The following is a 17,894-nucleotide window of genomic DNA, read 5'->3' on the forward strand; positions in this document are numbered from 1 at the left end:
TACACGAGCACAGCGTGAGAAGAGCCTGCTCAGCAGACTGAATATGGCCCCGACACTGAGCAGGATTCATTTCAAGTAAAAACTAAAATTGAAGCGGAGAGGCTGCTCGTCAATTTAGAGCGATGAGTGTTTCTGCTGACAGGAGAGTTTCAGTTCCTCCCTGCCCTAAAATGTTCCAGCCGCAGCTGTCAGTGGAGCTTTATCGGTCCATATGAGGGGGTGAGGCAGGTCTCACTGTGTGTAATGAGCTGCAAATCAAACAGAAGCCTCTCTAGGGTTTGAGAATCAGTTGCAGAGAGCCACCGTTTCATGCAGGTGGGGTCATGTGGTACTACAATCCAGCAGCACTTCACTTGAACATCTTAATATAGAGCTCAAAACCACACAGGTTAGTGTGCTGAAACTCAGCTATTAGACACAATCTGGTTTAGAAAGAAGACATTTTAAATACACTTTTCAAGGGGAAACTCTCTGCTGTACTGAAGGTCCAAAACAATTTTTTCCGCCAGTCGTTGTACGTTATAAATGCTTTCTTCTGTCATTAAAATCATACATTCTACATTAATTTCTGTTATAAATATAGGGAAATATGAATTCCAAATCATCAACTTGATGACTAGAAAACTGACATGCTGTACTTCAGCAAAAAAAAGGTTGACTAGGACTAAGATTTACAAAAATGTACAATGATATTGATTCCATGCAAGTTATGCTGAGTTCAAGAGAATGCATTGATTGGTAAAATACGCAAATAGCTCATTCGAGACATTATCACTTTTCCAATGGAATTTAGCTATATATTTTTACGTATTTTATGAGGCTGCTCCTACGAATTAAACACCTCGGAAAATATGTAAATTTTTCACAAATCATACAAATTAGTACGTGGTCATGCAAATTTGTATTATTTGTGAAAAATCATACGAGATGGCAAATTCGTAGGAATTAGTACGAATGTCCACCCCTAAACCTACCATTCGTACAAAAACGTAAAAGTGAGGTTGTCCGAAATTAGCCACCTCCTAAAATATGTACAAATTGCCATGAGATTGGGCTGCACTTTTCAAAGGAAAAGCGCATGAATTTGATTTGTTTTTTTAATAAGCCGATTTAAAAATTGTAACAAAAAGACATGTTTATGGTCTAAATTTAAATACTAAATTAGTCTTTAGAGACAGGTTTTCCTAGTAGTCTAATGTAAGACTAAACCTAGTCTTTGTTCAGGAAACCAGTTTTAAATTATAAATAATTGTTAAATACCGCTACTATTTAGTTTGTCATTGTTTTTGCATCAGTTTTGCACAGAAATTACACACTTAATCTTCTGTTGTTTTTTTTAATTACAACATTATTCATTTTTACAACCAATATTCTCGTATAGAATTCACTGTTGACTGCAAATCTGTTGATTTTATCCTGATGTAAAGAATAAGACCTGATGTAAAGTCTGCCATAAAGTGAGGACGACCACAACAACATGGTGTCTAAAAAGGTATAACATATTTTATGTACCAAACACAAAATCACATACAGCACAGTACAACAAATGAAACAATCGAGGCATTAAACAAAACAACATCTTTGGCACTTGACAAATAGATGATAGTCAACCAAAAAATGTAAACAAGACAGAGGCATAACACTAAAACGCAACAACAATTAAGTACAAAAAATTGCAAGGTGATAAAAAGTCAAGGTTTTGGCAATGTGATGTTCTGTCCAAAACGTTCTCAGTCTGCATGTTTTCATGCAAAACCGCGTCATCTCCGCTGTGCCCGGCTGTATTTGAGCGCCGGTTTGTGAGGCCTCATCCAGGGCCCTAGCACCATGCTCTCCCATCCCTTGTAAGACAGCTCACTATAGTACCAGTTGCCAAGGGTCTTTATTTAGTGCAAATAGGCTGGCTCCAGTCTTTAAAAATGAATCCTGCAAGCATCATTTTTGGAAAGCGGATGGAACTATTAGTGGTTTGGGTCCTGAAACAGGTCTGAAAGAAAAAATATAAAAAATCGGTATACACAAGAACTTTTAAGCAAGTCACCTGCTGTAATGTTATAACAATCTCACTGATTTACAGAAATATCAGAAATTTGTCAACAACCTTGAGTTCCTCTTAAAGTGTGTGAGCTCCATATTCTCATTTTATATATATATATAAAGATTTCTGACTATCAGTTTATCCGTCACGCATGCAGGGTTAAAACAGTTGCAAAAGCAAAATGATCTCACAAGATCGTTTAATTTAAAGACTTTATACTGTTAAATGAATGTTTTTCCAAGGTTGACCATCACTTCAAATGAACCGCTTAAACCTTTCTTTTTGTGTGAAAAACCAAAATCTAAACATGATATCCTGCTGAGCCAGTCAAAATGAAATGCACTTTTCAGTATACACAGTCGATTCCTCCGAGTCTCACTTTTATGTGTTGAAAATGAATGTGTCTTTTTATCACAACGTAATACTAAGCTGCTGCCGCCACTGGGAAGCTATAGACAGATTTATCTTCACAAGCTGAGATTCGGTTGTTCTTAGATTGGAGGAGCATGTAGTGCTGGAGACAAGCAGAAATGAGGCCCGGATGTATGTAGGTGCAGTTATTTCTTTAAGTAAGTGCTACACTGCTGCGTTTGAGAACTGATAGTGGACTAGCATTGATGTGAAGACTCGAGGAGAGCAAATCTGATTTCAACTTGAAAAATTCCATTGGGGCATCAAGAAAACCTACTTCCCCATAGGAACCTATTCAAAAATTGGCAATTTCTTAAAGTCTGCAGCTTTTTGTCATCTACACACTCATTAAACTTTAAGGAGTGAAGCACTGACAAATGACGGTCACTGTAAAGTGATGGGGCTATGGAGCCATGTGCTTTCTAAAAACATTTTAATAGCTTTAAAATTAGATTATAAACTAGGAATATATGCTGATTTGAGAAACACTGGAGACCTGAAATGTAAAACATCCTTTCGAGTCAGGCGTGACTTCCACGTTCAGGAAAAACATCTAAATGAACGAGTAAAACCAAGTCCAAATGTTTGATGTGTTGTAAAAATGCAGTCCTATATTTACTGCCTTCAAGAATAGGTAGTGAGGTGAAAAGAATCCCATAAAATATCCAAACCGCACGCTTCACCACCCACTGTTTGGCACACTCATTTGTATCTAACATTGCCTCTGATCCGTTTGGTCTGGCGAAGAAAAACAAAGCATCAAATAATTAGAGCAGGCAGACTCTCACTCATTAGGACTGCCTTTCTTATTGGGGAGAAACTGTTCAGTCAACTGCCATTAGTAGTTAGTATGCTAATCAGCTAATGATTTCATCATTTACAAATTTTTAATGTGAGAATAAGCCACAAATAGTGAGTGGAAAGGATAATTCAGAAAATTCTTAGATTCAATACATACTACATATTGTTGTCACCAACCTGGACAACTGACATTCATTAGCTCCAACCAACAGGAAGTCAGCCATTTTGGATTTTGCGAAAAGGACATGCCTAGACAATCGGTGAGTTTATATTCACTCATTTACTTAATCCAACTCCATCCAATATGATTTTAGTTTGTAATTCAATTAACATTTTCATTCACATACATTCTGTATTCATATAAAACTATACCACATAATCAAGGACCCTGTCAATACATCAACACATTTTTGGAGTTAGCGTTAGCATTGTATTAATGACTTGATGACAAAGGCTGACAAATACAGTATATAAGAAGGGTCATATAATCAATTACATAAACAAGTAAATATAACCTCTTTCACTGACCAGTTTGTAAGCTGTAAACCTTTCAGAGTTATGTGCCCTCTAGAAGCTTGCGTTATGCAAGTGAATGGTGCATTATTGTGCCATCCCAAAGAGATCCCAAAATCTTTTAAATTAAATATTCCCTCCTGGTGGAATGATCTTCCCAACTCAATCCAAGCAGCTGAGTCCTTAGTCATCTTCAAGAATTGGCTAAGAGCACATCTCTTCCACATTTATTTGACACTCTAGCACTCTCTATTCTAATCCTACTCTTGAGAAAAAAAAGAAAAGAAAAAAAACCTTTCTCCTTTTAGATTTGCACTCTATTCATTTACTAATGTCTTGTTTTCTTCAAAAAAAAAAAACAACAACAAAAAAATTTGGAAAGTGCCAGATCTACTCCACACAAATTCATACGAATTGAGCTCAGTTGAATTGACTCATGTTTCCTTGAAGGCTTTTCAATCCTATTGAGCCATCACTCAATAAACAACAGATTATTTGGATGCATGTAAATGTAGCTATTGCGGATGCAAAATTGTGAACAGATTTTGGATATCTCAAACGTTCTTATCATTATGAGTGGTTAAATAAACGTCAAAACAGGGACACAGGAAGAGCCCAATAAAGGTATATTCTAAGGCCCTGCTTACACCTAGTATTAAGATGAAATTTCGTCAAACTGATCACAAGTATTGTGGGTGTAAATAGGGTATAAAATGTTTTGAGCAAGTCCACTTTCAGCCACTTCCAGAGGTAGGCTAGTCGAAAACATATTACTCCCATAATGTGAACGCTCATGAAGTCAAAACAGCCACGAAAGACTACCTCCTCTCTGACTATGACTGATTATGACATAATTCTAAAACATTACAAGACGTGTAGTTGAAGTGGGTTAGCCAGATAGGATTTAAAAATTGCAGTCTGAAATAAGTTTGTACGAAAGCAAAAAAATGTCAGTGTTTGTCAAATGTCAAATTTTCCAGATCTGTAGTCTCCAGAAGTTAAAGGTGTCAGGTTCTAAGCAGTTTTGCTTGGCTAAAAAAGCCTAAAAATGACCCTCACTCAAGAATAACGTACTGAACTGCTTCTGATCCGATTGACCAAAACTCATCGTAATCTCAGGTGTAAACAAGGCCTAAGTGTATTATCTGATTTAGATCAAATTGGTGTTTTATGTTTGACAATAGGGGCTCATCACATGGATGTGGATATCACCTCATCTGTGGAACTCATGATATGTTTACTCACCGGAATGCCTTTAAAGCGGGAACAGTGGTCACTTTTCCCCCAGGCTTGGGGCCAACTGAAGGGGGCATCATCACCATGAGCCCCCCACCAGAGGGTTTGGGCTGTGCTCCATGAGCAGGGCTAAGAGGAAGTGGCCTCCGGGGGGGTGTGGATGGGGGTCTAGGCTGTTGTTCTGATACCATCTGTATGAGGACAGGAAAAAGAAGCGAATAAGAATTTGTTCAGGCTCTCTGACAGATTGTTTCAATACAGATTAAAACAGGTAATTCAACAGGATTTCATTTGATGAGATTGTGACCTACTTTGGCTCCCACAGTGATTTTGATTAAACCAAAAGAATATGAGTACACTGAATCCTCACCAGTGGTGAGCGTGATGGGTTGAGGGGGAGAGGCTTCTTGGGAGGACTGAGTTTCTGAGGTGATGCTACAGATTTGGGTGTGCTGGGTGAGTTGGGCGGCCTGCTGATAGGCGGAGGAGGTCGAGGTCCTTCGATGTTGCTCAGTGATGGCGATGGAGCCGGTCGAAGGGGACGGACGATATTGACTGGCTGAGTACCGTTGGAAGCTGGGTTTGGCCTCAGAGGAAGCACCTCTTTGCTGGTGTGAGGTAGCTTGAGAGGGAAAAATAGGAAAAGGATGGGATATTGGTGGTGCTAAATGACTGGAAAATTAAGTCAAACTAAACATGCTAAACAAACCCCATTATTGATATCTAAATTAAAAAGGCACTTCAAAGGACTAATGTCTCGACAGAAGTGACAGGGATCATAAAACTGATGAATGCTAGTGAAAAATCTAGATACATAAATGTTTTCCCTTACTCCTCAAAGTTTAATGAGTGTGTAGATGACACAAAGCTGCCAACATTAGCTACATTAAAAACAGATGGGCACTGTTTGAATGGGTTCCTATCATCCAGGTGGAAGTTAGAATTCACAATGGCTAGGTGTGTATGTTACTATGTAATTTGTAGTGTTCTCTCTGTATTTTGATATGACTTAAGCATACCTTGAGATTACCGCTTCTGTTGGAGGGTCCCACCACCTTTAGATGGAAAGCATGGTTAAGGTGGCCATTCTTCCCCTTTTCAACGGAGCCCTCATTTCTGAAAACACATAGAATAGACAATTTTTTTTTTTTTCAGCAGTTTGTCAAAGCACAAGATTGACTTCAGAGTTTCAGTATGTGAGCAAGCGTGTATGTTCATACTGTGGCATCAGAAAGTATTCAGACCAGTTGAATTGTTTTCATAGTTCACGATAGACTGAGGTATTTATTGTATTTGACAATATACCAAAAAGACATGAACGTGATTTATCATGTATGTATGAAGAAATCTGAAATCTATTATTTGCATTAGTATTCAGACTCTGTGTAGCTGTGCACGCTGTGTGTGGCAGTGATGACAGCAGGAGGTCTTCTTGGGTATGATTTGCACACCTGGATTACCCCCCGCCCCATCCCGTCCTTGTAGATCCCTTTAAACTTTGTCAGCTTGGTTGTGAATAGTTTGTCGACAGTATTTCTATGGGGTCATTTTAGCTGGAAGACTCAAGGCCAATCCAGGATCATCTTGGCTTTGTGCTCCAGGTCATTTTGACACTGAATGAAGAATCTTTTCTCTTGACAGAGGTTGTGTGCAGGTTTTCTGCAAGGATGACTCTATATATATAAAGCCTATTGCTGAGAATAACGCTTCACTGCAGCTGCGCTTAGTAGTCAAATAAAATGATTACAAGCGGATCTTTATCAGGTGCAGATATTTTAATAAAAAAAGAGAGAATTTATTTATTCATTTATTTTGACTAACATTCTCTGTCATACATTTAATTTAGTTGTTAGCCAATATCTGTTTACATGGGTAATACTCTGAATTGCAAATGTCATATGCCACAGTTGCTACTTGGTTTGGAAGTGATAGATCTCTGCTTTTTTGGCTTTTTATTCTACACAGATTTTTCCTAACTGACACTGATGCCAAACAGATTTAAGCATGTCCATTTGAAGCTGCAGGAGATATTCTGAGATTAAAAGTCTTACATGAATTGCCTTAAGGGGATTGTTCTCCAAAAAGAAAAAAAAATATTTTTACATTATTTATTCACCCTCACCCTTCCAAGTCTAGGATTTCTTTCTTTCTTCTGTGGAATATAAAAGACAATATTTCATAGAATGTTGGGAACTAAATGGTTTTGGTGACTATTGATTTCTATTGTATAAACAAAAAAACAAAGCCACTTCTTAAAATATCTTATCTTATGTAGAAGAAATAAAGAAATGTATATTTGGAGTGACAGAAGAGTTCGAAAATTACTGCAGAATCTTAATCTTTGCGGAAATCAGGTGCAAGAGTTGTTAAGTGGAAACCTTGCTGTTAGCAGATGTATATCAGTAATTGTGGTGCATTAGGTTGCGTTTAATTTAGTGATTTTACTGAAACTAAGAGAGTTCAAATGTGACCTGGTTTGTCCCTGACTAGAAGAAAGGATAATACTGTACCTAATCTGACTAACTTTTAATGTGTTAATGACTGGGGAGGATTCAGAGTGAAGTAACCTCAGTTATCTCACAGCAGCTGCTGTTTTCAGCAAATGTGAAGAGAGATCACATAATTAGATTTCAAAGGATACTGACAGCTGAACTAATCGCATATTTTTAGAGGGCCTCAGATGAAAGACAGAAGGCTCTTGCACTCTGTAGAACAGCTAATATTATTTCTTATAAAAGTCCTTATAAAGCAGGCCACAAAACAATTGCTTGAAACTATTTGACAAAGCAACATGTCTCTTAAATAAAAAAAAAAAAAAAAAAAGAGAACTAAAAACAACCCAACTATTGAAAAGGATAGGGGGATCACTGAGTTAATATTATCTAAGGGGCCAGACAATCTATATTTGTGTAAACGAACAGAAGGGGTTCTTGTATATAAGAGATAAGATTATGTGATATGGCGAAACCCATAAGGAAAGGAAGTCTCTTCAAAGTGTAGATTTGGTACCTTAGATTCAAATCAAGTAGACAAGCATTAAGGCTCAAAGAAGGATCGACCAATTTACTTTTTTGAAAATTTATAATCTAGCAATTCAGTGGTATGAGCAGCTCCTTGAGCAAAAGAATTCAGATATTGGATATAGGAACGATGAAGACATTATCTGAGAAACCAATATCTGCTGAAGAAGTATGGCTTCTATTATAATGGCATTAATCAGCGGAAAAGTGGCGAAGCCTCGGGAACGGATGGTTTTCCAACTGAATTTTACTGCAGTTCCATAAAAGTACTCCACTCACAAAAGCCAAAACATCTATATTGCTTAAAATGAAAATTCCCATAAGTATGACTTCTCTCAGCCAGTTGAGATAGGACTGAACCCATTTCTCATCAACCTTGGCTTGAAAGAGCCCATTTATGCTGACCCCAAAGTCAATAGCAAGGAAAACTCTTTTTTTGTGGTTATCATCAACATCTATTTTTGTCAAATGTAAGGCTGATGTCCTTTTATCAATGCAGAGTAACGTATGTTTTTTTTCACTTATAAGTAATAGGCATAAAATAAATAGTCATTCTAAAAAAAGCAATCCAAGTCCTGGTTCAAACAAAGCCAAACAGGATTTAAATGTGTCCGAGGTGTGTGCTTTCTCACCTACCGTGAGTTAAAAGCCATCAAAAATGTTGACATTAGCTATAAAATCACAGGCTCCAGCAATAGAGACAGTTTGTTATCCTTGAGAAATATCCTTGTGTAAGACGGATGTGCTTGAGGACACAAAGACCATGCTGTTGTCACTTTTATTTCTAGAAATCTAAGAAATAAAAGCTGTAGGAATCAGTCACACCACAAATTTGCATGAAGAAGGTAATATTGTGCTGAATCACTCAGCATGGCACAGGTGGTACTTCTCAATGTGGTCGAAATTGCTCACTTCAGTTCTGTTATTCTCTCAATCACGGCATGAATTCAGTGGGTCCCTCCTGGAACCAACTACCCAATTTACCTAAACAGCCAGTTTTAGGATGAATGGCTCAAAATGTCTTCCATCTGACAACACCTAAGGCCACTGCACCTTTAGCAGCCTTGATTAGCCAGACTTGTTTTTATTTTTATTTTTTAATGGCTACAATCTCAAACAACTAATGAAGTTCTTAAATTAACTTTAAATACATTTTTTAGGTTTTTGCTTTGCTCTGCAAATACATACAAGTGTTCCTTTCTAAAATCACATCCTACTGTTGGGATAATTTACTTTTAAAAGTAATGCATTACAATATTGCGTTACTCCCTAAAAAAGTATTGCGTTATGTTACTTTTGCGTTACTTTTTATATATGTGCAGGGCTTGATTGTTTTTTATATATGAAGTTCTAGTTATAGCAAATGTAAAAACCCTTGCACACTATAAAGCGTAATGAATAAACCTCAGGCTGAAGGAAAAGTAAATTCATGTCTGTGCAGTCGAACACAGGAGAACAAGGTTCAACACTCAAGAGGTCAGCAGCAAAGACATTAGTTAATAAACTGGGATCAGATACGTTTGCGTTAACATTAAATAATTGCAGGTTTGCATTATATTCTTAGTTTGCATCTCACTGTTTTAATTCATTAATGAATATTAAATGTTTTTTTGTTGTTGTTAATGTTTTTTGCGAGTGAGATGAATTAATGCACATTCACATTTAGTCTAAAACTACATAATGTTTACACAGCGCATACAACGCCCTCTGTACTTCTGATTTCTCCCGATATGGGGACAGGAGACTTGTCAGTCAATAAATGGGAAAACCAAGAAACTGGCATTACTTATTTGAAAAAGTAACTCAGATATTTTCTTGTAAAATTAAAAAGTAAAGCATTACTTCACTAGTTACTTGAAAAAAGTAATTGATTACATAACTCACGTTACTTGTAATGCATTATCCCCAACTCTGCCACACCCAATCAACTGCATAATAGGACTAAAAATAGATTCTGGAGATGATCAAAAGAAACAGGACACATGACAATACATGTCTGAGACTTTAGCTTCCTGCTATTAATCCATTCAGACTTCTATGAACCCATTTTCACATGGCAACTGTGGTGGTTTGTGTGTATCAAATTTTTAACAAAACAGTGAAAGGGTCTGAACACTTTGTAAAGGCGCTGCATAAGTGTGTGTGTGTTGCTACAGTAATACCTGCTGGCTTTGCTCTTCTCTCTCTGTGTTCTCCACTTGTGGTAGTAGGAGCTTTTTATCTTGATGCAGTAGAAGGCAATAAGTACAGCAGGGAGAAGCACTAGAAAAGCAAAGAGCAGCCCAACAACCAATCCCACCTGACCTGAGGACAGATATAGAACATACAGCGACTGTTAGACAAGGGTCAACAGCAAACACAAAGAGAAGTGCTTGCCAAATATCTGCCACTCTGAATAATAGATCTCGTGTGCACTGCATTCACTCTGTACTATAATAATGTCTAAGGGTGTGTTCAGAATCGCAAACTACCATGCTTCTTTCTTTAGCATACCACTTTAAAGCAGCATCTAGCAAATGAATAGAATGCATGAATGACCCACTACATTTCTAAAACTTGCAACACAAAACCAGCCGACACTCTCTCTCTCGCAATGCAATGCAACTTGAACTTCTATTTCCATTGTGACTTGAGAATGGGAAGGGGTATTAATTGTGTATTTTAATTTTAATTTATTATGTCTTTAATGCTCACCGAGGCTACATTTAATTTAGCCAAAAATACAGTAAAATTACATAAATACAATTATGTTGGGAAATATCACTAAAATTGAAAAGAACTGTACTTATTTTATTGTAATATCATTTTAAATATAATTTATAACTGTGATGGCAAAGCTAAATTTTCTATTTTCTAAACTACTCTTTGAAATATTTAGCATATTTAACATTCTATTTAAAAAAAAAAACTAATATTAGGCAGTATACTGAGTTTGCATTGAGAAGTATTTTAGTATTCCATTTAGAACAAAAGTCATACATAAATGAAATGAGTGAATAATAAATGCAGGAACACTTGAGATTAGGGAACACCTATTAATTATTAACTACAAGTTTTCCCCTCAATGAACTCCTAATATGCTGCTTATTGTTAGTAAGTAAGGTACAGAAGCATTGAGAAGGGTTAAGAGATCTTAAATCTGGTCATGCAGAATAAGGCTCTAATATGTGCTTTATAAGTAAAAAAACTGTGAATATGTTAGTAATTCGCACACAAATAAGAAACTAGAACATAGGCAACCTTATCTAAAGTGTTAGCTAAATTCATAAATTCTTAGATCTGCTCTTGAAAAGTTTCAACAAGCAAAGATATCACTGGCTTGAGCCCTGGAAAGAAAAGCTGGACGGTAGAGATTAATGGTCAAGGTGACATCTGATAAGAGGTGTGAGGAAGAAAGGGAAAGCGAGGAAGAGGGAGAGAGAGCACACGAGTGATAAAATCTCAGATAAATCTATCTATAAGATGGATTAAACAATAGGAGAGAAATAAGTGAGAGCAGAGGCACATGTGCACTGAAAGCTGAAGGTGAACTCACTGTCATACTGCACGGGTCCACTGTCCACACTTCCCCCGAGTCCTGGTTTCTCACAGAAGGGGGGAGCCCACCCACGGTTACAGTGGCAGTTCCCATTACTGTTACACACCTGCATGCACAGGAATTAGTGCGGATGAGAGTTACCATCTGGAAAGTTGGGGTGTAACTTTCACACGTGTTTGACCTTAAAATAATAGTGCATCCTACATGAATGGAAATATCAGCATTCACTTTTCCTCATGACATTTCGGGAGAAGTACACCACAAACATCTGCTCACAATTATTTGGCTTCAATATATCTTTGTTGAGTTTTTCTTAATCACACGCAGCCATTTACCTTTCCTCACTTTCATTGCTACCATTGCAGGGAACGTTTTCCGTCACGTCTTTTAGAGTATAGGGCAAATACAGAATATACCGCCTTTCATCTTAATGGAATTTCTTTTAACAGAATATTTTACACGCTTCAGTCTAACCCGGAGGCAAGACAGGAACAGTGGAAAGGAGAGAAAATGTGCTGTGTGCAAATAGCACGATCACTCACTTTATTCTCCATCCACACTTGCCTAAACCATACAATCAATATGAATCAAATGATAATGCAAGTGAATAATAAAAAGGCAGTTTCTGAATCTCTAATCTCCCCTCGAAGACCTGTCGTATTTGGCTGCCCTTTTGAAAAGTGACTGGGTAAATAAGCAAGAAATAAAGAAATAAAAGAAAAGCTGACAAAAGAGAGAGACAGAGGGAGGGCAAAGGGATTAGGAAAGACAGAATTTGACTATATATGGCTTGGAGGCTGTTTACGACTATTTGACCAGAAAATACACAAATCAAAGGCTATAGCTCTGCTAATATAAGAAAAGCGTTGGTTTTTATTAGAGGTGGTATTTGTCGGGAAACGAGCGACCCAGAGGGTGGTTTTAAAGGATTTAGAGGTGTGAAATCCACAATGAGTCAGTCTGGGTTAAAGATGAACTCAAAGGGAGAAGGAAACCTAAAACATAGCTGTAATTTACCCTTAATTTATGAGAAGTGCTTGCATGATTCATTAAAAAACCAGTAGCTGCAGCACTGACAATGTTAAATAACAAATATTGTCAGCACCAAATATTAAGCACATTTTCATTGTCTTAATCAGTATTTTTTCCAGTAAAACATCTAAATACCCTTAAAACAAACTAAGAAAATGAAGCTGAACTGCATAACATTTTAAGACATTTTTAAAAATATAAATATATAATTTGATTCTTTTTTTATTCCAAGAGCAACACTTTTTTTAGAATAAACTTCACTACACTTAAAAAATTTACTGCCAGTAAATTTCACAAATAGTTACAAAGATATGGCGAGTGACAACGAATAAACGAAACACGAAAAGTTTCACATTTTTGCAATATGTCTAATTAATAATAAGATGTAATAATAAATAATAATAATATAGTTAAAATTATACTTGTTAATATAATATAATATAGTTAATTATATTATATAGTTATTAAAATAATGAAAAATATAGTTTACGTTTAGCAGTTGTTTATTTTAATGAATGCTTACCCCTTGCCCGTGGCAACGAGCGATGCAGGTGTGCAACTCCGTAAAAGATGCATTTTGACATCGTCGATCTTTGCACACCTGAAGGCAAGTGACAACAGAATAAATCAACTCTCCAATGCAAAACACAAAATACATGCTTTTGTTGACATACTTATTTTTTGAGACACATCTCCGCTTGATTAGTACACGTGCTGTTTAATGTATCTCAGCCTAATATATAAAAACAACATTAACAACAACAAAACTTGCCTTCCCCTCTCCACACTTGGTGCCCGTCATGACCAGTCCAGGGTCTGGAAGATCGCCCTGCCCATCTTGGGTGCTGTAAACATATGTGCCCCGGCACTTCACCTCAATGCCGTCTGTGCGGATAGTGGTGTCTATGGACACAGCATTAGTGCCCTTGGGTTTCTTGGCAGCACTGTGGCACTGTATCTTCCCACATTTGGCATCGCTGTTGGGATATTTGATATGAGAGATGGAAAGTCATGAGGGACCAATAGTCATCATTGTTCACAGCCATTCAGCATAAATACATCTAGAGTAAAGCAAATTAGATAATAGTTTGATAAAAAAGAAAAAAAATCACATTTGTTTTGAGAACAATGAACACGCAGAAAAAAAGAGAGCCTAACTTTGGAAAAGTTTGAAAAAGTAATAAGTCTGCAGTGCTGTCCTTATAAACTTACTTGAATTAATTTGTGCATTATATATATTTTTTGTTTGTTTCTAATGTATTAGTTTGTTCTTTTTAATATATAGGTGGAGTCACAAGAGAATTAAGTGTGCTTTGATAGTACAATACCAAACTGCTATTTGCAGAAATTACAGATTTCACTTCAGGTCAGCAAGTTCTTAGACAGAAATCACATACACATACTATTGCTTATATGGCTGGTTGAAATACTGAAATACCACCTCACTTTTTCTCACACTTTACGTAGTTTCCATGACTGTCCTTGCCACAGTTACCAAAGGCATTCCCCGCTGCGTTCACATCCTGAAAACAGGCGTCATGTGCCGGCTGCGCACCTGGACAAATTTAGTTATTCAGTTAAACCTACATTACCTCTGAGAAATGTCAATTACAGTTAGAGACTCAGACAGACTCAGAGTGTGAACGTGGATATGCAGGCTTCACGCCATCAGCTAATATTTGGTTAGAGATCATTTTATTAAATTGAAGCTGAAGTGTTGGTTTTAAGTGACTAAATGTTTTAAAACGTGTTTATAATACATAATACCACAAATTTATTTTATCCAACCATGCCATGTTAGAAATAATCCACTGATTAAAAAAGTCCAGTCCAGTGAAGCATTAACTGCTCCATTAAAATGAGTGAATATGATAATAGCACTTACACGCAGTGCACATCAAACATGTCAACACCCCCTCACCCCACAAATGACAAAGTACATCTGCTGTGATCTGTGTCTGTTTGACAGCCAAAGAGCCTGACTGGACATGAGCCCAGAACACACTGGAGGTGCACAGACAAATGCCATGAGCTCTCACTACATAATGATCCACATCAAGAATTTGATCATCAGTGCTGACTAAACACTGAAAGGGTCAATTAGCAAAGAAGTACCATAATATGTTTTTTTAACATGGTACCATGATAGTACCATACATAAAAAAACATATTTAAATTAGCCAGGAATACAATGTAATTAAATGGTATATGATGGACGTAATATAGGTCATGCAGCATGTAATATAGTACAAGCATATATACAGTACTAAAAGATTGTATCATGTTATTAAAATTGTCTCTTGTGCTGCATTTATTTGATCAAAAATACAGAAACACAATAACTGTAAAACAATTTTCAATTTTACTATATTTAAAAATTTAATTTAATCATGCGATAACACATTTCTCCATTTCTTCAGTGTCACATGATCCTTCAGAAATCATTTGGTGCTTAAGAAACATTTCTTATTATTATCATCAATGTTAAATCAGTTCTGTTGCTTAATTTTTTTTTCTGGATTCTGTGATAAATAGAAAACAGTTTAAAAGACATTTTTCCAAACATTATAATGTCTTCACTGTCACTTTTAATCAATTTAAAGCATTCTTGCTAAATAAAATAACTTATCAAAGTAACACAATAACTTACAAATCTTTGCAAACCAAAGACACACCCAGACAGCACGCATCTTACCATAACCCCACAGCTGCAGGCACTGCTGTTCATGGGTCAGACACATGCCATTATAGCAGTAGGCACGGCTATGCTGACACGATGACCCATCCAGGAGGTAAACGTTAGAGGGGCAGTAGGGAGAGCCTCCTGTGCAGTATTCCGGCAGATCACAGGCACCGGCTGCTCCACGGCACATGGTGCCGGCCTGCTTCAGCTGTGGGCAGAGGGCACGGTAAGGAGACTGGAGGACTTTGATGAAAGAAAAAGAGAGCAGGTCGTGGGCAAACTACAGAGAAACAGTGGATATGAAACTGTGATGCCTGGTGCTTCTCTAGTACAGTAGATACACAGACAAGGCCTTCACTATTTTGAGCAACACATAAAATAAATAAATATACACTTTACAATAAGGTCATATTAGATAGAATTAGTTAATGCATTAGCCAACACTAATTAACAATGAGTAATATATTTGTTACAGTAGTATCCATCTTTTTTCATGTAAGTGAATAATTAGTAAAACATCTACTGTAATAAAATGACATATGTTGATTACGAAAATGCAATTGCTTTGGAATACACAACTAATTTGCAGTGGTTTCAATAGGGAAAGATGCTTTTTGCGGCCAGGTGGTGTTATGACTTCTACCAGCAGGGGTTAACAGGGACAGGCTAACTCTCTGAGCCTTGACCACTTGTATGAAACATACTAAGTGGGAGTCAGAACAGAGTGAGAGAGGAAAGCAGTGGGAGAGAAATAAATAAATAAATAGATAAATAGACAGATAAATAGTTAGGCACCTTGCAGTCCTCACAGCAGACCCCGTGGGCACACTGTGCTTCCACCTTCAAAGTGCAATTGCTGGGATGGCAGCAATCATTGGTGCACTCCTGCGGGAGACAGAAAACACACACACACACACACACACAAACACACACACACACACACACACAAACAAACACAAATAAGGTACTTCAGATAAAGGCTACCAAAGCAAATCTAACATATGGCCCTCAACTTACATGGTTGTCCACTTAGAGCAAGTTGTGAAAACACAATAAATACACTGTGCATATATATATATATATATATACATATATGCATAATGTATGTACTGTATACACACACTCACAGTGTCTGTTTGCACACAATGGTTAAAGTGCGGAAGAGAATAAATCGAGAAGAGAAATTGAACAGGACGTTGGATGCATATAAAAATGTTTGACATGTATGACACTGATATATACAGCGTGGAGGCGTCTGACGGCCAGTAATTATACCGTACAGCTGAAAATGAATAGGGGAAGGAGGGGAGGAAGTGTGTGTGGTGTTTTAGGGTGTTTAATGAGGAGGAAACAGCCACAACACACAAATACGCTCTGTCACACACACACACACAGTCTCTCTCGGTCTCACATAAACACACATGGCAACCTCTATTCTGCTTGATATGGTTTCAGAGCATCAAGTGCTACTGACAGCTATGATTATTGCACTAGAAATAAATAAATGGTGTGATTCAGTGACTATAATGAAAAAAGACATGCGTACATGACAGGCTTACACTGTCAAATCTATTTTTGTGTATTCATGGAAGTAGAGAGGGCCGGCAGATGATGGTTTGGATTAAAGGTTAGAACAAAAGTGTAGGATAACAGCTCTCAGTTCAGTGCCACAACCTAGCTTTTTCTCTCAGGTGACAGTTGAGCTATTGTTTCATTGAATATGGTATTGGCAGCAGGTAAAATCCAGAACAGTAGTCCAGGTGTTTACGTGTTGACTTGGAGTTAGGAGAAACTACCTCAGTCTACCTGCACCAGATGGCAAATCACCCAGCCATTATATACGCACTGACAGCCTGTCAAACACAGATTTACAGCAAGGTGGGATGCTCCTCTTTCTATCTCTCTCTTCACACATACAGGCATGCAAGCAAACATAAAATGCATACGCTTTCATCTGTCACGCTTTGTTACTTTTTCTGCTGTAGTTCAACTATTTATGTTTTAATATTTGTGTTTGGACCACCCATGTGACAAAATCAAAACTTTTTGCTGGTTAGGCAAAGCTCTTCACAATAAAAATGCTAAAAAAATAAAAGAAAAATACATTTCATAAATATATCAAGTATTCCATGAATGAATTATAAACGTATAAAAATGAGGCATAATCAATGGCAATCCATATGAACAATCAAATTTTTATTTATTACATGTATTTCATACCCACTTCTGTTCTCTGAAAAAAATGACTAATTCATGATCGGTCTGATTCAATATTCTCTAAATCAATAAGTAATCCCATTCAATAATTAATTTAGGCACAAATCACCTCTGGTTCTCCACAGTCACACTCCTCCCCTTCCTCTACAAAGCCGTTTCCACACCTCTTGCCACCGACTAGATCCTTCATGTTGGGCATGTTGAACAGGCACATTCCTCCTCCCTTCTGGAAGTAGTTGTCCAAGTCTTTTTTGCTACAGCGGCTGAAAACTTTTGGAAAGGGGTGCCTGTAGACCATTTTAGCAAGGGATATGTGTCATTTTTATGCATCAAAATGATTGAAAACAAAAGAGGCACAAGTAGAAATAAGACGGAAAATCTTACAATTTGTTAAACAACAACAGT

At 37.1% G+C, this 17,894-nt stretch overlaps 1 protein-coding gene across 1 annotated transcript in view; it reads right to left on the reverse strand.

Moving 5' to 3' along the window:
* Window positions 1-1,478: 1,478 nt before the first annotated feature.
* adam19a (ADAM metallopeptidase domain 19a) overlaps window positions 1,479-17,894 on the reverse strand; it is a 72,435-nt gene continuing 56,019 nt past the window's right edge. The window contains exons 12-23 of the mRNA XM_026268692.1: window positions 17,599-17,776; window positions 16,068-16,157; window positions 15,285-15,480; window positions 14,036-14,144; window positions 13,362-13,566; window positions 13,113-13,190; window positions 11,555-11,663; window positions 10,182-10,323; window positions 6,019-6,115; window positions 5,370-5,621; window positions 5,009-5,190; window positions 1,479-1,987 (exon numbers count right to left, since the gene is read on the reverse strand). Of these exons, the coding sequence (XP_026124477.1) occupies window positions 1,936-1,987; window positions 5,009-5,190; window positions 5,370-5,621; window positions 6,019-6,115; window positions 10,182-10,323; window positions 11,555-11,663; window positions 13,113-13,190; window positions 13,362-13,566; window positions 14,036-14,144; window positions 15,285-15,480; window positions 16,068-16,157; window positions 17,599-17,776 (1,690 nt within the window). The 3' untranslated portion in view covers window positions 1,479-1,935. The remainder of the gene's footprint in view (window positions 1,988-5,008; window positions 5,191-5,369; window positions 5,622-6,018; window positions 6,116-10,181; window positions 10,324-11,554; window positions 11,664-13,112; window positions 13,191-13,361; window positions 13,567-14,035; window positions 14,145-15,284; window positions 15,481-16,067; window positions 16,158-17,598; window positions 17,777-17,894) is intronic.

This window comes from Carassius auratus, chromosome 7 (genome assembly GCF_003368295.1).
Source record: "Carassius auratus strain Wakin chromosome 7, ASM336829v1, whole genome shotgun sequence".
NCBI lineage: Eukaryota > Metazoa > Chordata > Actinopteri > Cypriniformes > Cyprinidae > Carassius > Carassius auratus.